The 26934-nt window shown below is 41.0% G+C and overlaps 1 protein-coding gene across 1 annotated transcript in view; it reads right to left on the reverse strand.

The window, feature by feature from the left end:
• FAM117B (family with sequence similarity 117 member B) overlaps nucleotides 1-22337 on the reverse strand; it is an 87304-nt gene extending 64967 nt beyond the window's left edge. The window contains exon 1 of the mRNA XM_060016278.1: nucleotides 21650-22337. Within this exon, the coding sequence (XP_059872261.1) occupies nucleotides 21650-22247 (598 nt within the window). The 5' untranslated portion in view covers nucleotides 22248-22337. The remainder of the gene's footprint in view (nucleotides 1-21649) is intronic.
• Nucleotides 22338-26934: the final 4597 nt, after the last annotated feature.

Below are 26934 nucleotides of genomic sequence, written 5' to 3' on the forward strand. Positions count from 1 at the left end.
AACATCGTCCTCAATGGTGAAAAACTGAAAGCATTTCCACTAAGATCAGGAACAAGACAAGGTTGCCCACTCTCACCACTCTTATTCAACATAGTTTTGGAAGTTTTAGCCACAGCAATCAGAGAAGAAAAGGAAATAAAAGGAATCCAAATCGGAAAAGAAGAAGTAAAGCTGTCACTGTTTGCAGATGACATGATATTATACATAGAGAATCCTAAAGATGCTACCAGAAAACTACTAGAGCTAATCAATGAATTTGGTAAAGTAGCAGGATGCAAAATTAATGCACAGAAATCTCTGGCATTTCTATACACTAATGATGAAAAATCTGATAGGGAAATCAAGAAAACACTCCCATTTACCACTGCAACAAAAAGAAAAAAATATCTAGGAATAAACCTACCTAAATAGATAAAAGACCTGTATGCAGAAAATTATAAGACACTGATGAAAGAAATTAAAGATGATACAAATAGATGGAGAGATATACCATGTTCTTGGACTGGAAGAATCAACATTGTGAAAATGACTCTACTACCCAAAGCAATCTACAGATTCAATGCAATCCCTATCAAACTACCACTGGCATTTTTCACAGAACTAGAACAAAAAATTTCACAATTTGTATGGAAACACAAAAGACCCCGAATAGCCAAAGCAATCTTGAGAACGAAAAACGGAGCTGGAGGAATCAGGCTCCCTGACTTCAGACTATACTACAAAGCTACAGTAATCCAGACAGTATGGTACTGGCACAAAAACAGAAAGACAGATCAATGGAACAGGATAGAAAGCCCAGAGATAAACCCACGCACATATGGTCACCTTATCTTTGATAAAGGAGGCAGGAATGTACAGTGGAGAAAGGACAGCCTTTTCAATAAGTGGTGCTGGGAAAACTGGACAGGTACATGTAAAAGTATGAGATTAGATCACTTCCTAACACCATACACAAAAATAAGCTCAAAATGGATTGAAGACCTAAATGTAAGGCCAGAAACTATCAAACTCTTAGTGGAAAACATAGGCAGAACACTCTATGACATAAATCACAGCAAGATCCTTATTGACCCACCTCCTAGAGAAATGGAAATAAAAACAAAAATAAACAAATGGGACCTAATGAAACTGAAAAGCTTTTGCACAGCAAAGGAAACCATAAACAAGACCAAAAGACAACCCTCAGAATGGGAGAAAATATCTGCAAATGAAGCAACTGACAAAGGATTCATCTCCAAAATTTATAAGCAGCTCATGCAGCTCAATAACAAAAAAACAAACAGCCCAATCCAAAAATGGGCAGAAGATCTAAATAGACATTTCTCCAAAGAAGTTATACAGACTGCCAACAAACACATGAAAGAATGCTCAACATCATTAATCATTAGAGAAATGCAAATCAAAAGTACAATGGGATATCATCTCATACCAGTCAGAATGGCCATCATCAAAAAATCTAGAAACAATAAATGCTGGAGGGGGTGTGGAGAAAAGGGAATCCTCTTGCACTGTTGGTGGGAATGTAAATTATTACAGCCACTATGGAGAACAGTATGGAGGTTCCTTAAAAAACTACAGATAGGACTACCATATGACCCAGCAATCCCACTACTGGGCATATACCCTGAGAAAACCATAATGGAAAAAGGGTCATGTACCAAAATGTTCATTACAGCTCTATTTACAATAGCCCGGAGATGGAAACAACCTAAGTGTCGATCATCGGATGAATGGATAAAGAAGATGTGGCACATATATACAATGGAATATTACTCAGCCATAAAAAGAAAGGAAATTGAGCTATTTGCAATGAGGTGGCTAGACCTAGAGTCTGTCATACAGAGTGAAGTAAGTCAGAAAGAGAAAGACAAATACCATATGCTAACACATATATATGGAATTTAAGGAAAAAAATGTCATGAAGAACCTAGGGGTAAGACAGGAATAAAGACACACACCTACTAGTGAATGGACTTGAGGATATGGAGAGGGGGAAGGGTAAGCTGTGACAAAGCGAGAGAAAGGCATGGACATATATATACCCTACCAAACGTAAGGTAGATAGCTAGTGGGAAGCAGCCGCATAGCACAGGGAGATCAGCTCGGTGCTTCGTGACCGCCTGGAGGGGTGGGATAGGGAGGGTGGGAGGGAGGGAGACGCAAGAGGGAAGAGATATGGGAACATATGTATCTGCATAACTGATTCACTTTGTTATAAAGCAGAAACTAACACACCATTGTAAGGCAATTATACTCCAATAAAGATGTAAAAAAAGAAGTAAATAAACATTTATTGAATATCTATTACAGAGAAAGGTCCCTGCTACTGGAAAATTTATATTCTAATAGGGGAAGTGAGACCATAAAACCAACGTATGTCAGGTGCTAATAATAGGGGGAAAGTAGGGCAAAGGGCCTGGGGAGTGAGCTGTATGAGGTTGCCACTTTATACAGAAGTTAGGAAAGGCCTTTCTGGCCGGGTGACATTTGACTTTGGACCTTGAACAGACAACAGGAGACAGGAAAGAGTATCTGAGGAGTGACCCAGCTGGAGAAAAGAGCAACTTCTGAAAAAGCCCTGAGGTAGAAGCCCTATTGGCTTCCCAAAATCACTTAACCTTTTCCTCTCCTGTAAACCCTCTCAAACAAAAACTGTAAGATTCACCAGGACAATACCTTTCTCATCACTCCTTCCTTTCCATACCCATTACTACCATCCTAATTTCAGGTTTCATCACTTCTTGCTTTGACAACTGCATCAATCTAGTCTGCCTTCAGCTTCTCCCTCCCACCATCCCATCCTACACTCTGCTACCATTTGTTCATATAGAGTAAATTACCCACTGGAACAACCCTTTTGAAAACATATACCAAGTGGTGCCAAAACTTTAGTTAAAGAGGAAATTAAGAAATTCTGCTGCATTTCTTTGCTGGATACCAAATTAATGTTAAGGTAACAATCTTCAATTTTGTGAATAACTAAATAACTGCTCTTTATTTTTACTGTTTGTGATATATCCATCAATAAAGGAAACAGCAGTTAACTGCATATGCTCAATATACAATTAAGGAAGAAGAAATGTGATTTATGGGTCTCAGAGACCACCATTAAAATAAATGAAACCTTGACAGCTGAGTGAAAATTCTTCATTGCCAGATGAGTCAGAGACAGTGCCTTCCTTCTAGTTAAGCTGCAGCCAGGTAACTGGTTCTGGCCATGCGCTATGATTGAAGTGACATGTTCAAAGCTGACAGTAAGAAGCTTTCTCCTATCCACATAGTGGAAAGTACTCTGAGACAGTGGAATTTCAGCTTGGGTCTCTGAGTCATTGGAGGAAAGCTCTGCCGGAAAGCCACCAAAGCTACACTGGCCATGATAAACCTTTGTTACGTCACTAAAATTTCTGGGCTGTATTTCAGCAGACACTGTTAACTATCATAATGTAGAGCAAATGAACTGAACTGGGGTGGGAGGTAAGTGTAGGTACGTATGTTGTTCTAGCACTACATGGGAATTTTGGTGAAAAATCAAAGGAAAAACTCACCTATTTTAAAGATATACAATATCTCTCACCATTTACACCTGAATCTATCAATGCACTACCTATATCCATTCACAGCCACTATGGAGAGCACTTGCAGTTTCTATGGACAGCTCTCTGGACAGTTCTCAAGTATCTGTCCCTCTCTGCCTAAGAGCTTTCTCTAACTGAAGGAGCACACTCAACTAGGCAGCAGGCCAAGCAGAAGTGGCTAGAAGTTAACATCCCTAAAACCTTCAACCACTGAGGGACAAGAGGTGGTGGATAAATACCCCAGCTTCCTTATCCCCTCAATGAGACAATCCTGAGGTATGTTCTACATGATCTATCAGAAGTGCTTAGCAGGATTGAGTTCCAGTTGCCCACTGTGGTATTCTCCTTATTAATGCGTTCTTATTGGCTCTTGTCCCTTCCCTGTCTCTTCACTACTTCCTCAACACCCCTTCCTAGATTCAAACAAACAAATCCTTGTTGCTGGATCTTCTTATGGAGAAACCCAAACTAAAACACCACGCAACATTAACTTTCAAAACTATGTCTTTATAATCTAGAAGACTACAACTTTCCTAACAATATGGTAAATTATGTGGGAAGCAATACATTAAATTATTTGTCTGGCTCTTCACATATCAAACTGAAGATCACAATTACCTTAGATTTAGAAATGAGGAGAAAGACCAACATTTTTAAGTTTTCAAAATTAGTAAAGCATTGGCATATGTGCTAAGTTTACTTGAAGCATTGAATACAAGAAATCAAACTTCAAAATACAAACACCAAGGAAGAGCTACTATCTTTGCCTGTCTTTACACATCCCTTCCCTTCTTTCGGTAACAGACTGGTTCCTGAATACTGTGTGTAAATGACCCAGGCTTAGTTAATAACAATATCTCATCCTTCTGGGTGCAGTAACTGATTCTAGAATGGGCACACAACCTAACACAGTCCTTCCCTGGAATTTTTCTAGCTGGAGTTGGTGGAGGAAAAAGCCCTCTTGCCTCATGGATCTTGCAGATGAAAATAAAGTCTGTAATGGTCTCCAGCCTTGTTCCCTGCTATGTAGAACAAGTCCCTGACTAGAAAGAATGCTCCTTGAGGACACAGACTTAAGTTTGTCTTATTTCATCACCTGTTTCTCCAGCAACTAAAATCATGTCTAGCACATAATAGGTATTCAATAAAGGCCTACTGATTTGAGACAGAAGGACAGAATGAAACTAACAGATAGACACAAATGAAAAATTAAAGGATTTTGAGAATCTATCCTGAAAGCATTTCATCCTTGGACAGACCTATCCAAGCTCTTGGTTATTCAGAATTTCACCAATTCAAATGTCATTCTACTTAGTTTAAGCTGGGTTGTCATTTACAACCCAAGAGTCTAGAAAAACCCTACCTCAAGCAAACAAAGGAAAAATCCAAAAACTGGATAAATCAAATTGGTGCTTTAATATTTCTTCATTTTTGACCCAATAAAACACTCAAAAATAAGGATTTCAAAGAAAAAAAGCAATACTCACCTGGTATTTTTTCTGAAGGATGATTTAAGGAAATACTTTTACAATGACATGTCTGAAAATTCCATTTGAAACAATGTGAGGAACATTTCTTTAGTTACGTTCCCTCTTGGCCAAAATATCTCCGAGGATAGTTTTTATAATTTAAGCTTTACTCAGTTAACAAAGTAATTTTGAAAAAACAATCTGGAGGGGACTTCCCTGGTGGCGCAGTGGTTACGAATCCACCTGCCAATGCAGGGGACAAGGGTTTGAGCCCTGGTACAGGAAGATCCCACATGCTGTGGAGCAACTAAGCCTATGCGCCACAACTACTGAGCCTGAGCTCTAGAGCCCGCGAGCCACAACTATCAAGCCCACGTGTCCTAAAGCTCGTGCGCCGCAACTACTGAGCCCACACGCCACAAGTACTGAAGCCTGCACGCCTAGAGCCTGTGCTCTGCAACAAGAGAAGCCACTGCAATGAGAAGCCCACACTCAGCAACAAAGAGTAGCAACAAGAGAAGGCACTTCATCGAAGAGTAGCCCCTGCTCACCACAACTAGAGAAAGTCCGTGTGCAGCAATGAAGACCCAACGCAGCCAAAATTAAATTAAAAAAGAAAAAGATTTTCCTCTTGGGGTGATGAAAATGTCCTGCAATTATATAATGGTTATGGCTGCATAACTTTGCATATGCTATAAAAAAAAAAAACAATCTGGAGAATTTCAGGGGGAAATGTCTTCTAGTTTGCTGCCCAAAAAATAAGCAAACTTTGGGCTTCCCTGGTGGCCCAGTGGTTAAGAATCCTCCTGCCAGGGCTTCCCTGGTGGCACAGTGGTTGGGAGTCCGCCTGCCGATGCAGGGTCCAGGTCCCGGTCCAGGAATATCCCACATGCCGTGGAGTGGCTGGGCCCGTGAGCCATGGCCGCTGAGCCTGCTTATCCGGGGCCTGTGCTCCGCAATGGGAGAGACCACGACACTGAGAGGCCCGTGTACCACAAAAAAAAAAAAAAAAAAAAAGCAAACTTTATCCTCTCTTGATAAGTTATTTTACAAAGCTCATATTTTTTATTGTACTTCTGGCAATAAAATCAGGTTTCCATAAATAAAAAAAACTCAGATTCCACACTATGTGGGATTGGCAAGCCTACTGGCAAGTAAGCAGACCCATGTACACTGATATTACATGATTGATATAGAAAAGTATGCGTTTTTTAGGAATTACAATTTTTTTCTCCTAGAATCACCACTGCTCTCTTTTTTAAACTATGTTTGCTTTGAAATTTCTAACAACATCACAGCATAATATTTGTGTTTACCAAATCAAGATGTGAGTTTAAAAGGCTGAAAAATATTTCTACTTAAAATGCCCTTTTTTCCAACCTGTTCTAACCAATTTTCCCAGATCACTCCATCCACTGATTTATCAGTGCATTTATTCTCTATCCTTCCCTTAAGACTAAAGGCAATCCTATACTAGGCAGTCTTAAAGGCTCTACTTGATACTCCTCCAACTAGAAGCAAGAAGGGAGGAACATCTAGTATATATTGTGCTTTATTTTTGTGTTCTTTCAAACCATCCAGGTTTGTATGATACCTATTCATAATAGGTACTCAGTGTTGGCCAAATATGTAAGTAATATTACATAATACTGTGACAAGATTTATAAAACAGAGGCCTCAAAACTAAATATCCATTAGTCGAAATCCCACACTTAGTAACTCTTTAAAACACTACATTACTTAACTTCCTGGGCCTGAGTATCCTCATTTATGAAATGGGAACAAATACAGCCTAATTTTGAGGCATGCATCCAATGCATGGTGCATGAATTCAAGTATTACTTCCTTTCCTTTCTCTTTGCTGATACAGAAAAATAATGAAAATCAGATCCAAAATTCACTGCTCTATACTACACATTATAACATTCTTTTAAATAAATCCTTATGTCAGAAGAGAATTACTATTACTCATCTCTCTTTAGAAAAATAAAACAGATTTTTTTTTTAAATTGTGCTTCCTAAATGTTTACATTCTAGATAAACCAAAGTTTATGCGTGTAGGGTAGTTCTGCCCACTGATGTGACAGGTGCTTCTCAAGAAAAGTTTTAGAACCTAGTTGTTTTGACCAGGCATATGTATGCTGCTTTGAAAGTGGTTTTACTTCTAACATTACTACTATCTTCCTTACTATTATTCTATAACCTTATCCACTATCCTGTGGCTGAGCCATGCCAGATGTCCACTTCACTACATATCCGTTATCTCCTCACCAGCCACTATTCCAAACACTAATCAAAGTGGACTTCAGAACAAAGAAAATTACCTAAGCCAAAAGAAAATGCATAATGATGAAAGGGTCAATTCCAAAAGACATAATTCTTAAATGGTCCTGCACATTAAAAACAAAAACAGGGACTTCCCTGGTAGTGCAGTGGTTAAGAACCTGCCTGCCAATGCAGGGGACACAGGTTCGAGCCCTGGTCTGGGAAGATCCCACATGCCACAGAGCAAATAAGCCCATGCGCCACAACTACTGAGCCTGAGCTCTAGAGCCTGCAAGCCACGACTACTGAAGCCCACGTGCCTAGAGCCTGTGCTCCTCAACAAGAGAAGGCACTGCAATGAAAAGCAGCCCCCTGCTCACAGCAACTAGAGAAAGCCCATGCGCAGCAACGAAGACCCAAAGCAGCCAAAAAAAGATAAATAAATAAATAAATTTATAAAAAACAAACAAAAACTTCAAAATACACAAAGCAAAAGCTAACAGGAATGAAAGAAAAACCCACTCTGATATTTGGAGAATGCAACACTCCTCCTTCAGTAATTGATAAAACAAATAGAGAATCAGCAAGAATATAGAAGACCTAAAAACCACTATCAATCAAATTTATCTAACTGACATTTATGGAACTCTCCACCCGGCACATGAACCATTTGTCAGGGTAGACCATATCCAGGGATTAACCTTAACAAATTTAAAAGAAATGAACTCACAGAAAGTATGTTCTCTGACGTGGAATCAAACTAAAAATCAATAAAAGAAAGCTATCTGGAAACACTCAAATACTTAGAAATTGAACAAAATCCTTCTAAATAACCCACAAGTCAAAGAAGAAGTCTCCGGGAAACTAGAAAATATCTTGAATGAATTAAAATGAAAATAAAACACATTAAATTTTGTGGGATGAAGCTAAACAACTGCTTAGAGAAAGATATACAGCATTAAATGCTTCTATTAGAAAAGGTCAAATCAATAATTTAAACTTCTGTCCGAGAAACCAGAAAAAGAGCAAACTAAACTCAAAGCAAGTGGAACAAAGAAAATAATAAAGACAGGAACAGCAATCAATGAAACAGAAATACAACAATGTAAATTAAACCAAAAGCTGATTCTGGGATAAGATGTATAAAAATCATACACCTCTAGTCAGACTGTCTAAGGAAAATAGTGAAGATACAGATTTCCAATATCAGGAATGCAAGTCCCCAAATATTCTTCAACTGGTGAATGAATAAACAAACTGGGGTACTGCTATATTATGGAATACTACTCAGAAATAAAAGTAGTGAACTACTGATACATTCAACAACATGAATGAATCTCAAATGCATTATGCTAAGCAACTGGAGCCAGACTAAAGAGGCTAAGTCCTATACATCTCACTTACATGATATTCTGAAAAAAGTAAAACTTAAAGGAACCATAAACAAATCAGTGGTGGCTATGGCCTAGCAACCCCTGAGGGGAATGACTTTAAAAAGCATGAGGGGCCTCCGTGGTGACGCAGTGGTTGAGAGTCCACCTGCGGATGCAGGGGACACAGGTTCGTGCCCCGGTCCAGGAAGATCCCACATGCCGCGGAGCGGCTGGGCCCGTGAGCCATGGCCGCTGAGCCTGCGCGTCCGGAGTCTGTGCTCCGCAACGGGAGAGGCCACAACAGTGAGAGGCCCGCGTACCACAAAAAAAAAAAAAAAAAAAGGCATGAGAAAACTTTATGGGTGATAGAAATGTTCTATACCTTGATGGTGGTTGTGATTATACAACTGTGCTCTTTGTGCTCTTTGTCAAAATTCATACAACAGTATATCATAAGAATGTCTATATATGTATAACTGAGTCACTTTGCTGTACAGCAGAGATTGGCACAGCAGTGTAAATCAACTATACTTCAATTAAAAATAAAATAAAAATTAAAAAAAAAACAGTATATTGAAAAGGATAAATTTTAGTGTATGTAAATTATACCTCAATAAACCTGACACCCCACACACCTGCCCAAATAAGGCAAACCTTTTAAAAACAGTAAGAGCTAAAAAAGTTAATTACATCCTCAGTGAGTAAAATGGTGAGTCAACAGATACAAACAGAATTAACATACGTCACATAAAGAGTGAACAAGCATTTAAAAAGAATATTCAGGAATAACCTGGCAGTCCAGTGGTTAAGACTAGGTGTTTTCACTGCCGTGGCCCAGGTTCAACCCTGGTCAGGGAACTAAGATCCCACAAGCCACACAGCGTGGCCAAAAATAAATAAATAAATAAATAAATAAAAAGAATATTCAACCCTGTTATTAATAAGAGCTATTATTTCTTATTAAATTGTATTACATGGCTACTATATGAGGTAATTAAATATATTATCTTAAATACTCTCTATGACCCCAGGAAATATGTAAGGAAATACAAATGAAAACAATGATGTACTCTGTCATACACACTGAATTGATAAAACTAAAGAAAAGGTATGAAGTCTAACTGTGACAAGGCTTCACAGCCATCCATTCATTCATCTGAACAATGTTTTTATTGGGTCTCATTTAAATCTTGCATTTTACCCCAACTGAGGGGAGACAGTGACAGATTTAATTACAAGGGAGGTACTGGGTAGGCAATACATATGGGGGGGGGAGTTTAATTGGTAGGGAGATTGTCCAAAGGTGTGGGTCCTAATTCTTCCTTATACAATGGAGACATCTCTGAAGTCGGATAAAAGCATTCCTGTGACACTAAATCTATTTCCAGTAGACTTTCCAGGAATTCCTAGGGATAGCATTAATGGCAACTGCTTTCTAGAGAAGTGAAGAATGTCTATCCTGCAAGTCACCTAGCAATTCCTGACTGCACACAAAGCACTCAGAATCTCGACAGAGTCCCACAGGGCCATATCAGGCTTTTGCACTTAAGTACTACTCTTCTTAGTAATACTATATATTTTCTTATTTTTATTATTAACCCTTGAATATTACAAAAATCCATATTGTCTCTCTAATTCTGAAGTCCATAAGGTCAGGACGCCTTCTCAATGCCTTTTGAGTTGCTCTGCACAGAGTGAGCATGGGTTCTAAAATAATGTAAACAGACATCACTTGTCCTTACCTTTAAAAAATATCAGTATACATGCACAATGGAAAAACATAATTAATGCGAAATGGTTTTCCAGAAAATACCAGATAGATCTCAGTAAATCCCAGTAGAACAGCAAGTAAAATAACAATTATAAAAATTTTTTTTTAAGATTTTTTTGATGTGGACCATTTTTAAAGTTTTTATTGAATTTGTTACAATATTGCTTCTGTTTTGTTTTGGTTTTCTGGCCTCAAGGTATGTGGGATCTTAGCTCCCTGACCAGGGATCCAACCCGCACCCCCTGCGTTGGAAGGCTAAGTCTTAACCACTGGACTGCCAGGGAAGTCCCCAGCAATCACAAAATTTTAAGTATAGTAAATTGGACGGGTATATACAGGGAGGAAAAAAAAAGACTTTTTTTTAATCTTCCAAGTTTTCCATATTATTATTATTTGTTACTTCTGAAGTGTTAAAAATTTTAGTGCATTATGCCCCGAGTCCATGGCCTACTATGTATGCATATGGAATATAACAGCATTTATGAAACCAGGTAATAACAACAACATTATTAACTCAACCACCCAGGTAGGTTCAAAATCTCAGCCATGGGCTTCCCTGGTGGTGCAGTGGTTGAGAGTCCGCCTGCCGATGCAGGGGACACAGGTTCGTGCCCTGGTCCAGGAAGATCCCACATGCCGCGGAGGGGCTGGGCCCAGTGAGCCATGGCCGCTGGGCCTGCACGTCTGGAGCCTGTGCTCCGCGGCAGGAGGGGCCACAGCAGTGAGAGGCCCGCGTACCACACACACACAAAAAAATCTCAGCCATAATTATGCTCTCTCATCTTCCTCACCCCTCAAATCTAATCAGTTAACAAGTCCTATTAATTCTTTGCTTCTCAAATAATCCTTTCTTCATTCACACTACAACCACCCTATTTCATACAAAGAAATTAAGTGTGGTGAAAATGAGAATAAAGATAAAAGATGTTTTTCTTATTCTTAACTGCTTTAAAACATAATTAACCATCTAAAGTAAAAAGAATAACAATGCACTGTGGAATTTATAACAGAAAAGCAAAATAGTGGACAACAGCACAAAAGATGGGAGGTGGGAAATGGAAGTATATTAATATAAGGTTCTAACATGAACTATTAGATAACACAGATACAGAACATTTCCATCACTGCAGGAAGTTCTTTTGGAAAGCGCTGCTGTAGCACAAACACCAAGAGTATAATGAAAAAAGGTGTAACTGACAACTAATAGTAGAGATAAAATGAAATATAAAAAATAATCCAAAAGAAGACAGGGAAAAAGAAACAGGATCTTGGAATTAAAGTCTGAACTGATATCAACTCCTGAAATATATTTTACAATAGAAAGAAAAATGTACATCTTTGACCAAGAAATTCATTTCTAAGAATTGATCCTACAGATAAGCTTATTTATAAATGCACAAAGAAGTATAAATAAGAATGTTCAACACAGGACTATCTAACAGCAAAAGACTGGAAATGATCTAAATAACAAAACAGAAGCCTGAAGAAATAACATATGGTCCATAATATACCAATATGTAAAGTCACATGTGCATACATTTGTATGCACAGAGAATAAATGTGGAATAATGCAAAAGAAACAGCTAACTGGATTTCTCTGAGAAGAACGAATTTAAGGCAAGTAGGGGGAGACTGCATATTGTATTTTCTTTTACCACTTATAATTTTTATCATGTGCATATATTACCTGCATAGAAAGAAAGAAAGAAGGAAAGAAAAAAAGAAAGAAAGAAAGGAGGAAGGGAGGAAGGGAAGAAAGAAAAAAAGGAAGGAAGGAAGGAAGAGGGAGAGAGGGAGGGAGGGCAGGAAGAAAGGGAGGCAGGGGAAGGGGAGGAAAAGAGGGGAAGGAAGGAAAGAGGAATACATGCTGGTAGGAAAACTGTAAAGCATACAATTCCAGAATCAGCTCCTTGGGGGCAAGAACTCCCCTCAAAATTTAAATTTACTTCCGAAAGAACTTTACACTAGCTCATAAAGAAGCATAGGTCAGTTAAAAATGCTATATAGATTTTTATTTTGGAATAAACTATAGATAATTTCACCTTGACTGCATGCTAGCTTTATAAGAAACAGTAGCAAAGACTTCCCATTAAAATAATACTGGGGCTTCCCTGGTGGCACAGTGGTTAAGAATCCGCCTGCCAATGCAGGGGACACGGGTTCGAGCCCTGGTCCGGGAAGATCCCACATGCTGTGGAGCAACTAAGCCCGTGCGCCACAGCTCTGAGCCTGTGCTCTAGAGCCCGCGAGCCACAGCTACTGAGCCCGCATGCCACATTTACTGAAGCCCACGCGCCTAGAGCCCGTGCTCCGCAACAAGAGAAGCCACCGCGATGAGAAGCCTGTGTACCACAATGAAGAGTAGCCCTCACTCACCACTACTAGACAAAGCCCGCCCACAGGAACAAAGACCCAACACAGCCAAAAATAAATAAAATAAATAAATTTAAAATAATACTGAAGGAATAAAAACGTGTAACTCACAAGGACAACAGACAGGAAAGGAGGCAACAGCAGAAAAGAGGTTTCAACGAAGTTTTGAAAGCAGATGTCTAAGCGGTACCAGTCTAAATGCAGTCCGATTATAAACTCAAATTAAGATTTCCTGATCTGCCCTGATACAAGTCCCAGACTTCTGTGGAAAGAAAAGTATCCTGTCATTCACAGGAAAGCAATGAATAACTTGCTACATTTTCAACTTCTTATATGAATAAACAAACTTTTTGTTTAACAAACATCAAGAGCTAGGAAAGAAAGGTTTCATTTCATTTGAAAACGAAATGTGGGTGTGCTTATTTCAAGTTCAACTCAGAACTGACTATATGTACAGAAAACACACACACACAACCCAAGAACACGTTTTACCTTAAAGAGATAAATTTCTTAAATATCAATTTTTATGTACAGAGTACAAATGAGGTCAAGAAATCAACATATGTGCACAATAATTCTGCTAAACCTATATTTGAGACATGGCAATTTACTCAAGGAAATTTTTCAAACTCTTAAACAATGGCTTATGGCTTTAGTAGCTTGACTGTACAACCTTGCCAATAAATTTTCACACTGTAAAAAAATAACTTTACTAACTTTATTTAAATTAAATCTACTGAGCCTACCTTTAGAAAACTTAAATCCCATTTGGCTTAAGCCAATTATTTAATCACAACATACTGTGGTTGCCTTATGAGTTATAAAAGAAAATCTACAAAAAGGAATTAATTTCAAGAAAGGTAAGCTAAGCTTAACTATGTTTTTGTCCAAGAAGGGTAGAGGTGAAAACTATACAAAATGAATAAGCGTATAAATTGGCCAAATAAAAAGATCCACAGAGAAATCAGTCTGTACTCAGAACAGCACTATTACTTGATCATATCTCAACTTACTGATCACTAATGCAGAGGTTCCCTGAGAAACGGAAATTATTCCAAGGGTTTCTCCAGAGCAAAAAGATTGGGAGAAACTGCGTGAGAGAGATTAACTAGACAGGCTCTGTATTTAAGGGCACAAGACATATCCTCAGGCCTGATATTGTAGGACTCTACCCAGGGGAAACTGGCCCAAGAGAAGGGGAAAAAAACTACATTTGAGAGACCCAGCATCCTTGTTCTACTTTAAGATATTCCAGTCTACCAGCCTGACCCAGACAGACTGAAAACCTAATGAGCAATTTTGTGTCTTATTTAAATATTAACAGAAAACTAAGGAAAGGTTCTAACATGAAAGACAAAGTTCAAGACAAAAAGGGCTCTGAGGACAATGCAGAAAGCAAGAGAAAACTTTGAGGGTATTTATACCCGTGCACCACAACAAAGAGTAGCCCCCGCTCACTGCAACTAGAGAAAGCCCACGCACAGCAACGAAGACTCAATGCAGCCAAAAATTAATTAATTAATTAATTTTAAAAAAGGAAATCCTGAATCATATCAGTATGTTATTTAGAAATATGTAGGTAAACACCAGGGGAAACCACTAAGACGTGAAAGTGGCTGTCTCTAGGAGGCAAAAAAGTGGGAGTGGAGAGAGACGTGGCAGGGAAACACTTTATTTGATTATAAGTTTAGTGCCATATGACATTTTAAATTACATACATGTACTTTGATAAAAATAGAATTTAAATTTTAAAGTACAGTATTTGACAAACACGCTATTTCTTTAAGTAGTTTGGAGATGGAAGTAGCTTACTTTCTCAATTCCCCTCTTATCTATTGCTGAGTTATCTTAACCCACCCTTACCTCCTCTCCATCCTCAGAGAAAGAAGTGACCTTAGTCGTTTCTGAGACTTCCTGACTACACCATGTGCTGAATTCCACTGCCTCTCACATTTTCCATGACCTTGCTCCATCTATTATTTCCTTCTCTTGAATCTGCAATCGTTCATTCTCCTGTGAATCCTTTCCCCAAACCTATAAAACATGCTGAAGTTCTCCCCATCCTATAAACAAATGAACTTAGCTCAATTCTTCATCCTGTTTTGTCACATTCCTTCCTTACAGTGACATATGGGTATTTTATACTCCGTAAGAGTAATTTAGGGACCTCCCTGGCGGTCCAGTGGTTAAGACTTCACCTTCCAATGCAGGGGGTGTGGGTTCAATCCCTGGTCGGGGAGCTAGGATCCCACATGCCTCGTGCCAAAAAACCAAAACATAAAACAGAAGCAGTATTGTAACAAATTCAATAAAGACTTTAAAAATGATCCACATCAAAAAAAAATCTTAAAAACAAAAAAGTAATTTATAATCATTACCTCTACTTCCTCACCCACCACTTTAATCTGATTTGTGCATCCAACATGCTACTCAAAGGTCAGCAATGGACCGAAATGTCAAATTCCAAAGTCTATTCTCCAGGCTCAGCATACTTGTTATCTTCAGAGAATCTGAAAATCTTTATCATCTCCTCCTTGAAATCCAAATCTTTCTTTTGGCTTTCTCAACACTATTCTACCACCACATTCTCAGGCTTATTCATTGACTTTTCTTTCTACCCTTAAAATGCTTGTTTTCTCCCAGAGTTGTATCCTCAGCATTCTCCTATCATCTTATCCATCCTAGTGATTAGTCATTTCAAGTATCACCCACGTGCAAATGCTTAGCATAAAGTATGGGTTAAACGAATGTTTACTGAGCTGAAATAAATGAGTGCCAATTTTCTGCCTCCAATCTGTATCCCCAAGTTCTAAAACTATACTTGCCACAATTTAGAAAATTATCTGGATGTCCTGAGAGCACAAACTAAGTATGTCCAGAACTGGACTCACTGTTCTCTTCCCAAACCAGCATTCCTCACTGTGTCGCTTATCTCAATTAAGATAAGCAACTATTATCCTCAACTCCTCCTTTCTCAGTCCCTACATCCAACAGGTTACTGTACTGAATCCAGGTCTCCTCAATCTCTTTTATCCTTGCCATTCCCACTGCCATAGCACTTAAATTCATGTGCTCGATTCTGTTGTGAGTTACTATCCTACAGTCTTCTCCATGTCAAATTCATAGCCTATTCATTCTAAATATTTATCAACACTATGCATTCCAAGAATATAAATACCACTAATATAACAAATTAACTTTTAATATCTCAACTCTTGCATGATGAGGATGATAAAAATGATGTGAGGGCTTCCCTGGTGGTGCAGTGGTTGAGAGTCCGCCTGCCGATGCAGGGGACACGGGTTCGTGCCCCGGTCCGGGAAGATCCCACGTGCCGCGGAGCGGCTGGGCCCGTGAGCCATGGCCGCTGAGCCTGCGTGTCCGGAGCCTGTGCTCCACAATGGGAGAGGCCACAACAGTGAGAGGCCCGTGTACCGCAAAAAAAAAAAAAAAAAAAAATGATGTGAAAATAGCTAATATCAAGAGATTCCTTCCTACACCCACAAAGAGATTACAAAGATTTTATCTTTCTAACAATCCTCTATTGTAAAATATTAATAGTTGACCCTTGAACAACGAGGGTTTAAGGCCACCGACTCTCTGCATAGTAGAAAATCCGCATATAACTTTAGATTCAGCCATCTGGTCCCACAGTTCCGCATGTGCAGATTCAACCAACTTTGGATCATATATATTGTTGTACTATTTATTTTTTAAAAATCCACATATAAGTGGACCAGGACAATTCAAACCTGCTTTGTTCAAGGGTCAGCTGTACTATTAGTCAGCATTCCCATTTTACAGGTGAAGTGAATTTGCCTAAAGTTAAATAGCTACTACTAAGTAAGCAGTAATGCCAAGATTTGAACTCCGACAATCTGGCTCCAGAGGTATTATCCATGGGATACATTCATATATTCTATTCAAGGCCATTCTGAAAACTTACCTTTCTACTCTCTTTCTTGACTGCTTGCTCTCTTTTCTCCCCAACATCCTATACTCTACGTTTTAAGACACAGGACTGAATATGATATGTATATTTTCACACGTCTATGATCCAGCTGTAAAGTTCTGTTTCTCTCTTTCCAACCCAAAGCAAAAGCCATCTCCTCTGACAGAACTTCTATATCCACTCCCCACAGAATTACTCACTTCTCTATGAGCCCAAAGTACTCATATTATATACTTATGAACCTATCTTACATGGCTGGTTTGTGAGTCTCTGGAGTTCTCTCTTTTACATTCTTCAATCAAAGCTTACAGAATTGAACTTAATTCAATACAAACTCTACTAGCCAAGATGCTGAATTAATAGTAAGTTTCTACTTGCCTCAACTTCAGTGTTTGTAAAATACAAATACTATAAACCAAAAGGATTCCCCTGACTGTGTGAAGTTACCAGCAATCCTTCAAATGTTAGAGAAACACCTAATTCTTAAAGTTATGTACTTCACAAAGTACTAGAAAGCAGAAGTCTAAGATGCTGCAAATTTGAAGGTCTGTTATACTACTTCCTGATTATTAGTCCAGAGAAATCCATCTCTTGTTGCTGCTCTTGCCACACCCCCACCTCAATAAACAACCAAATTCATACACAACATAATACATCAAAGTAAGGGGAAAATTAGCAAAAACACAACTTGCTATCTACCTATCAGCCAGCCACACTGCAAAAATAACTTTTATACACACTGTACTAATGCCCTTTTCTCTAATGAGGAGTTTTCAAACTATTTCCCTTCAGTGCTTCTAGTGACTGTTTTTCAAATTTAGAGTTCAGCAAAATCAACGGGGTGTGTGGGGGGGGTACTTTCAAGGTCTGGAGTAGGGTCTGGGAACTTGCATTTTTAACAAAGACCCTGAGTGAATCTGGTACAGATAAGGCACAGACCACACGCTGAGAAACAGTTCTGGATGTTCTTTGCAACTCGAAATTTCATATGACCATGAAAACTAAGCCTACACTGGCAATTTATGTTACATCCACTAAAACTAGAAGCAAAACTAGTATGATACACAATAGCTAACTTTTATACTGAGGTACTGTGCTGAGTATTTCTCAATTTTCTTTCATTTAATCCTTAGCACCATATGAAGTAAATATCATTATCACCTTACAAATGAGAAAGTTAAGGGTTAGAAAGTTAATCGCTTCCCCACATGACATGGCTTCTAAGTGGTGGAACACAGTATTAAAACCCAGAATGTCTACCCAAAGCCTATACTCCTATCCTCTTTATGCCACCTATTTGTAATATATCTATTTGACACTGTATAGAGTAAGACAAAGTCAGGTAAAAGGAGGGAAGGCATAAAAACTTTGTCTTCTTCACCATTTTATCTACAGTTAACACCGTTGCCTAGTTACCTTTTCTAAGCATATCTCAGTTCCTAATGACAAACCACTTCCCGTGGAGATGGCAGGCACTGAAGGTGGGAATTTTAAGATACGTGTCAGGAATGGGTGCTTGGATTAACTTATATTGAATACTCTGGGGGTTTTCTGTTTTTTTTTTTAACATCTTTATTGGAGTATAATTGCTTTACAATGGTGTGTTAGTTTCTGCTTTATAACAAAGTGAATCAGTTATACATATACATATGTTCCCATATCTCTTCCCTCTTGCGTCTCCCTCCCTCTGCCGTTTACCACCTATGTAATATTAGGCAGGCTCCCTGTGCTCTTTTACAAAATGGGATGATAATCCTATTTTAATATATAACATACGTAAAGCACCCAGCACATAGAAGATAAAATGTATTGCCCTCCTCCACCTTTTATTCTATTTACTAACATTTCTAAACGCCACTTATTTTCACTGGGCTTGAAACTACTTCCAAAAAGTAATAAATCAAGTGAAGGAAGTTCTCTATTAGCTAATGATTAGCTGTAACCCTGGGTAAATAAAGCAACTGGGTAGGGAGCTGACTGAATAGGGACACCCCCTCAAAGATCCTGAGATCTTCAAATAGGGGACTTTCAGACTGGATTCCTAACAAAGATTAGGGCATCCAATTCATCCTATAGACACCTAGAAGCTGACAACCTGATCCAGATGGACCCTGGAATCTGAGTTACATGAGGTTTACTTCATAAGGTAGGCCCTTGCTCTCTACCAATAAGCATGTCTACATTTCATTGAGGCTGCAAACTGGCAGTAATCTCCTTCAATCAAAAAGGGAGTCTCAGAGCTTCCCTGGTGGCGCAGTGATTAAGAATCCTCCTGCCAATACAGGGGACACAGGTTCGAGCCCTGGTCCAGGAAGATCCCACATGCCACGGAGCAACTCAGCCCATGCACCACAACTACTGAGCCTGCGCTCTAGAGCCTGCGAGCCACAACTACTGAGCCCGCGAGCCACAACTACAGAAGCCTGCATGCCTAGAGCCCATGCTCCGCAACAAGAGAATCCACCACAATGAGAAGCCCGCGCACGGCAACAAAGAGTAGCCCCCGCTCTCTGCAACTAGAGAAAGCCCGAGTGCAGCAATGAAGACCCAACGCAGCCAAAAATAAATACTTAATATAAATATTTTTAAAAATAATGTTTTAAATTTTAAAAAGGGAGTCTCTGCTGTACACCTGAAACTTTGTAAATCAACTGTACTTCAATTAAAAAATAAGAAAAAATGTTTTTTAATGTTTAAAAGGGAGTCTCATAATTAAAAAGATTCTCCTTTTCTTCCAGATTGAGTCTGAGAAAAACAGCAAATGGTCTAGTTTGTGCTATGAAGACAAAATCAGAAAACATTTGTCCCACTCTGCATGGAAGTTCACTAGAGTGAAACAAAAACACATTCCTGGGAAGGAAGCGATCAGACATTCACTTCAGTATAACTTAGTAACAGGCAGTATCCCTTTTCACACCTAGGTGAGAGTGCTGCACTGGAGAAAAAAGAGGTTTTATTTTTCTGGGGTTTTTTTGGTGGGGGGAGTGAGAGGGCTAATGAGAAAATCAATTTTACAGCATGAATACTCTATAGAATGACAGATCTGAGGGAAAGAAGCTTTGGAAAACATGAAGAGTGGGCACAGGAGGAGTCCGAGATCCCAGCAAATAAAGCCCTTCTAGCGTTGAGAAGAAAAGAGCACCTTCCTCCACACACTGCTAATACTTAACCCAGCTTTCATCATGTTGCTGCTTCTTTAAAGGTCAAATAGTTGAGAGGGTAGCCAGATTCTGTTATCAGACTGGGGTCACCACTTCCTTCCTCCATCTTAACTGCCCACTTAAGTAGCTCTCCTTCCCTTCCACCTGCCACACAATGTCAGCTCCAGAAGGTTGAATGCAAACTGAAGCAATTACGTCCACCAGATACCTCTAAGAGTTGCTTCAAAACCTAAACACATATGTCACTTTGGTATGTTATGTATTTCCCAGGTTCTATCTTACACATCAAGCTACTACCTCCTTGATATAATGTAAAAGACATGGTTTTGGAGTACCTAATATCCACTCCACCACTAGTTACTTCACCTCTCAAAATCTCCTGTGAGAGTTAAAATGAGATCCTGTAGGTAAATCATCCACCATAAGGAGGAGCTCAGTAAGCAATAGCTATTATTTGAGGAAGAGGGGGTTCTTTTAACAAAGTTTAAAAAAAGCATTTTGCATTTTCAGAAGGTTTAAAACAGCATTCTTTTTCTAGTCAGAAAACACTATTGATCATTCTTCAGGGCAATTCTCTTCCCAGAAAATATCCATTGTCTAAAATCTTTGATAAAATAAACAGTAGAAAAGACTCATCCCACTCCCTGCATTTTTTGAATGAACCCTTGAAACCACTTCATCTGTTCTATTTCGTTAGGAAGTACTGTACTAAGTTTCCTGAAATATCCAGCCATTCTGCCTAAAGATTCTAACAGAAATTCCCGAGACAGTGAAAGACAAAGGTATACGCTGGCAGTATTAATACGTAAGCTAAAAACCACCCATTTCTCTTTTCAGTGGATTCTAACACGAAGGCAATCAGATGATAAATTTTTTCTCTTTCCATTTCCACAATATGAAGTCCTCTTTTGAGTTCCTCTTTATGAATGACTCCCAAGGAACCCAAGAGCTCCATTCAGGACTTTCCCCAAAAAAAGCTCCCAAGTCTAGAGAAAAACAATTTTTAGGTCCCTAAAGTAATAACAGGGAGACAAATCTTGGATCTTGTTTTTAAAAAAAAAATGGTTTTCATCCTAAACACAAAATCAGTGTAACAGACATACACCAGAGCCTCATACAAAGCCCATAAACCCCCCAAAGGAATCTTGCTTAACTTACTTCTCACTTCTTGTACCCACTTAGCAAATCTTAGTAAATGCTAACATGCTCCGAGCCTCATGTCTGTTCAGGGACCCCCAACCAAACCTGCTATGCTAGTGCACTCAAATCCCCCAAATCTGAAACTGTTCTGTGAAAGACAAATACTTAGCAGCAGATATGTGCCATACTAACATTAACCATGTCACTGAAGTGACAAACCACTCAGCCTCACCCCCAAGGGAGGGTAAGCAGTAACCAGCGGGCGGCCAGAAACCCAGGTTTATCATTAACACATCAGGCCAAGCACAAGGTTAGCGGCTGCACCTCCAGGGACGGGCACCAACCTAGGGCCGACTGAGGCATGAATGAGACGGCCGGGGAGGGAGCGGCGCAGGGGGCGCGGGGATGGCCCGGACAAGGCTGGGCCGCACCTCCCGGGCCCCGCCCCGGCCCCGCCCCCCGGCCACCCCGGCTCCGCGGCAGCGCCGCAGTCCCTGCGCGGTAGCGGCGCGCGCCCGGGACCCCTTCCCGCCGTCGCCTTCCCCTCTTCGCGCGGTCCCCAGCACGTACCTGCTTTGCAAAGAGGGGCGCTCGGGCTCCTCCTCTCCGGGGAGCTTCGGCTCTGCTCCGGGGACCTCCTCCGGTGCCGGACGCGGGCTGCGGGTGGGGCCGCGCTCACCTCGCCTGTCCACAGGTGGGTGGGCGACGAGGAAGGCGACGACACGGTGCCCAGCAGCGCCGGCGGGGGCTGCGGCCGTGGGGGGCTCCCGCGGGCCCCGGGCGCGGCGCCGCGCGTGGGGCTGGTGCCTCGCGTGGACGTCGAGGACGTGCTCGTCTGCGTGGCCACCGTGGGGCTGGTGCGCGCGGCCGCACTCCCGCCGCCCCGCGTGGGGCTTGTGCTGCGCGAGGCAGTGCGCGGGGCCCCGCTGCTGCCGCCGCCGCCCGAGGGGCCTGAGGCGCCACCACAGCAGCCGCCGTTGTTGCCGCCGCCGCCGCCGTTGCTCCGCGTGGGGCTGCCATGTTGCTGCTGCTGCTGCTTCAGCTGGAACGGAACCGTCGCCCTCATGGGCTGCAGGCGGCTCCCGGATCCCCCGGCCGTGGCGACCGCACCGCCCCCGAGGGAGCCGGCCGGCGTGGGGGACCCATTGCGCCTCACCCGCTGGGACATGGTTCCCCCCCTCCCCGGTGACTGGGCGAGACGTGGGGTTTTGTTGTTGTTGGGTTGCAAGGGGAGGATTCTCGAGACCGGATGGAAGGCCCCCGCGACCGGGTGACGAAGCCGGAGTTCGGGGTGCGGGGGGCGCCCGGGCCGCGACCGGCAGCAACGAGGTGGTGCAGCCGCCGCCGCCGCTGCCGCTCCTCCTCATCAACAATAGTGTCTCCTCCACTGCCCCCGCCCCCCGCGAGCGCCCATTGGTGCAGCGTCAGCCGCGCTCGAGCCGCTCCACCGCGCCCATTGGCTGCAAGCAGCTCGGGCCCCGGGCCCCCGGGGCCTTAGAGAGCCTGGGTTTGCGAGGAGACCTTCTGCTCTTTAAAGAGAAAGAGACCCGCCCCCCGGGGGGAGGAGGCGCGGAGGAAACAGGCTGAGTGTATGTGTAGGGTGCGCGCGCGCGTGTGTGAGTGTACACGTGAGTGTACACGCGTACGCGCGCGCCTGGCCACGCGCATCTTCCCCTTCCCACTGGGGGGAGCCCTGGGGGACTCAGATTCTGGAATATTGCCAAAGGGAATTGTCCCGAAGCAAAGCGGTCCCCAGGGAAGTCTGAGGTCTTTCCCCCAAAACTCACTTCCTTACCTCAATATTGACTGGCACAGTCCGTGTACGTGCGTCTCTTTCTGGCTTTTTTTTCTTAATCTTTGTGTTCTGTCCTAATTCCGTCAACGTTTGGACAGGGCTCAAAGGAAAAGAAATTTAATTAATCTTACTGGCATTTTACGCCTCGTCTTTTTTTTTTTTTTTTAAGCTCTACAAAGAGCCAAATCTCAGAAAGATTAAAATTGCTGGTTTGAATGCGGTTTTAGATCATATCTATGAAGTCCAGTTACCAAATGCTACTGCTATATCTCCTGTATCTCAAGTAATCAAGAATTTATTTTAATCAGCTACTTCACAGTTCCCTGATACCTTGGAAAGATGCTGCTGCCTAAAAGTTTTAAGTGCCATAGTTTTCAAAGGGCCTTATTTTATCCTCACGATCATTATTTGAGACAAAACTGGACCAGCCATTCGTATTTTTGTCTAGTGGAGAAAACAGGTCCTTGTACTATGGGCAAGAACTCAGTAACACTAGTTCTAAAATAACCTTAGAGACTTCTTATCAAGACAAAAAAAATTTTTTAAGGTGGACCCGTAGCCCACATACTCACTTCTCAGGCTATAAACTGCCTGTCCATGACCTGTTTTCCCTTTACTACTTTATTAGATATACATTCTAGACAGATTTTATCTTGTAAAAACATGGGAGTGGCGGGCCCAGTATAATTTGCTCTGGACCTGAAATTCTAGTGGGCCCCATGCACTGTGGTGGAGAGCCTTTGAGGACGTAGAAAACAGATTCATATCTCAGATCCACCACATACTCTGTGGCCTTGGATAAGTCACTAGGCAGTTTCCTTATCTGTAAAATGCAGTTAAACAATACCATCTCCTTCATACAACCGTTTATCAACCAAGGGTTAAATGAGAATGTGGTGCGTAGAAAGTACTCAATACTTTGAGTCTCCATGTGATTCAGAGGCCCGCATCTCTGCTTATCACGAATTCCTCCTCTCTCCTCTACCACAAAGAGAGTCTGCAAGCCCTTATCCCAGGACCTTCCTTAAGCTGGCTGGTGCTCTAGATAGACCTGACATCACTACCCATCCACACAACCTGGAATGAAGACAAAAGCAGCTTCTCCCTAGACAGGAAGAAGGAAACTGCCAACAAGATCCGTGCAGAGAGCTAAAGCTAGTCTTAAACAAAGGGGTAAGAGAGAAGATAAGCCTTTAAATAAGGATGTCCTAGAAGCTGTGTCTAACGCTTTGTCCTGCACAAAAGTAGGAACTCAACACAGATTTATTGAGTTAAACTGAGGGAGTTCAGCAGCCCTAGAGTCTGAGGCTTCCAGATCAATTACTTTTTCAAAAAAATTTTGTTGAAGTATAGTTGATTTGCAATGTTGTGTTAATTTCTGCTGTACAGCAAAGTGACTCAGTTTTATATATCTATATATATGTATTATATATATATATTCTTGTTCATATTCACTTCCATTATGGTTTATCACAGGATTTTTTTTTTTTTTTTTTTTTTTTTGCGGTACGCGGGCCTCTCACTGTTGTGGCCTCTCCCATTGCGGAGCACAGGCTCTGGACACGCAGGCTCAGCGGCCATGGCTCACAGGCCCAGCCGCTCCACGGCATGTGGGATCTTCCCAGACCGGGGCACGAACCCGTGTCCCTGCATCGGCAGGCGGACTCTCAACCACTGCGCCACCAAGGAAGCCCTATCGCAGGATATTGAATATAGTTCCCTGTGCTATAGAGTAGGACCTTGTTGTTTATTCATACTACATATAATAGTTTGCATCTGCTAATCCCAAACTCCCAACACTTCCCACCCATGCCCCCTTGGCAACCACAAGTCTGTTCTCTACGTGTGTGACTCTGTTTCTGTTTCGTAGATATGTTGATTTGTGTTGTATTTTAGATTCCACATATACGTGATATCATGGTATTTGTCTTTCTCTTTCTGACTTACTTCACTTAGTATGATAATCTCTAGATCCATACATGTTGCTGCAAATGGCATTATTTCATTCTTTTTAATGGCTGAGTAATATTCCATTGTGTGTGTGTGTGTGTGTGTGTGTGTGTGTGTGTGTGTGTGTGTATCTATATCTATATCTATATTCTACATCTTCTTTATCCATTCATCTGTCGATGGACATTTAACTTGTTTCCATGTCTTGGTTATTGTAAATAGTGCTGCTGATCAATTACTTTTGATGTCACCAAACTAGAGACCTGTTTGTTGGTGACAAAAGACGTTTAGCTTTTCTGAGCTAAAGTACTGATTTCAGCACAGAAGTTCATTAGATCAAAGAAATAAAATGTCCTTGGCTCAATCACAAGTTCACGTTTTGCTTCTGTTATATTTCCTACAGAAACTCAAACACTGCAGCTCCAGAAAATCCCTCTTTTTCGTCTTGTTTGATAGCTTAATCATTAATTTAGGGCTAATCTTTAAACAAACAAATGAGACCACTTCAACTAAATCAGGTCTTAACCATTTCTGCCCCCTTTGTACTATAGGATTTTTATGATGACATAAATGAAACTCTGAAGGTATGAAGTCATCAAAGAATACTTAAAAAAAAAAAACTCACTTGGATACCTTAGAACTCTTCAGTCCATTTTTAAGTCTTAATGGCAATACATAAAAGCATCATTTATTCTTGCCCTTGATTTCATTATCTGTTGGTGAAGATTCAGAACAATGTGCATCAAGGTGATATATTGATCTTCAGTTTGCTAGTTTAAGAAGAAAGTCCAGGCTTCCCTGGTGGCGCAGTGGTTGAGAGTCTGCCTGCCAATGCAGGGGACACGTGTTCGAGCCCTGGTCTGGGAAGATCCCACATGCCGTGGAGCGACTGGGCCCGTGAGCCACAATTACTGAGCCTGCGCGTCTGGAGCCTGTGCTCCACAAGAGAGGCCATGACAGTGAGAGGCCCGCACACCGCGATGAAGAGTGGCCCCCGCTTGCCACAACTAGAGAAAGCCCTCGCACAGAAACGAAGACCCAACACAGCCATAAATAAACAAATAAAGCAAACTGTCAACAGGTAAAAATAAATAAACACTATTAAAAAAAAGAAAGAAGAAAGTCCATGTATTTCAAGGATCAACGAAATAAATATGTCTCTCTGTGGTTTAACCCTGTTCTTCTTAGGATATAATCAAATTTTCTGTTATCTCTCCAGAGTTGAAATGTGACCGTATGAAGTTGAAGAAGCAACATATTGGCATTGGTTTATATGTATTTAAACTCCAGAAGACAAAATTATTGATTGATAGGCTCATTTGCTTCTGTGCTTCTTTAACTATTTTAAATGATCTTGTTAATGGTAAAGGAGGATGGGTTGTGAGAAAAAGTTTATCTTCCTGTAGTTTTTTTTCTTCTTCCTATAGTTTTAGTAGAACCAGCCATATCTTTTTACAGTTCTCTAAAATGTCATTGAATGGAATATTAAACAGCCACTAAAATGATAATTATGAAGTCATTAAGTTCCTTTCACTTTAAAATGGAAAAATAAAAATTATGCATCCATTGTAGCTACAACAATGCAAAAATGTTTATGCATTATAAATACATACTGGAAGATAAAATACTGATACGAAAATAAAATAGTAATTTTAAGGTGCGAGTTGGGGAGGTGTTTTTTCCCTAAGATATGTTGATATACAATTTCCTAATAAAGGGGGAGGATGATCAGAACTTAAATTGCTGAGTGATGTTCTCTGCTTAAAATCTGACTGCTAATTCACTGAGACATTTGTCTTAGACCATTTCCTAAAGGCCTTCCATAGCACCACACATTCCAGTGTTACTTTTACCCCTCTGACTACTCCTTGGTCACTCTTCTTTTCTTTTCTTTTTTTTTTTTTTGCGGTACGTGGGCCTCTCACTGCTGTGGCCTCTCCCGTTGTGGAGCACAGGCTCCGGACACACAGGCTCAGCGGCCATGGCTCACGGGCCCAGCCGCTCCGCGGCATGTGGGATCTTCCTGGACCGGGGCACGAACATGCGTCCCCTCCATCGGCAGGCGGACTCTCAACCACTGCGCCACCAGGGAAACCCAGGTATTGTATAT

Source organism: Delphinus delphis, chromosome 7 (assembly GCF_949987515.2).
Source record: "Delphinus delphis chromosome 7, mDelDel1.2, whole genome shotgun sequence".
In the NCBI taxonomy this organism is placed as follows: domain Eukaryota; kingdom Metazoa; phylum Chordata; class Mammalia; order Artiodactyla; family Delphinidae; genus Delphinus; species Delphinus delphis.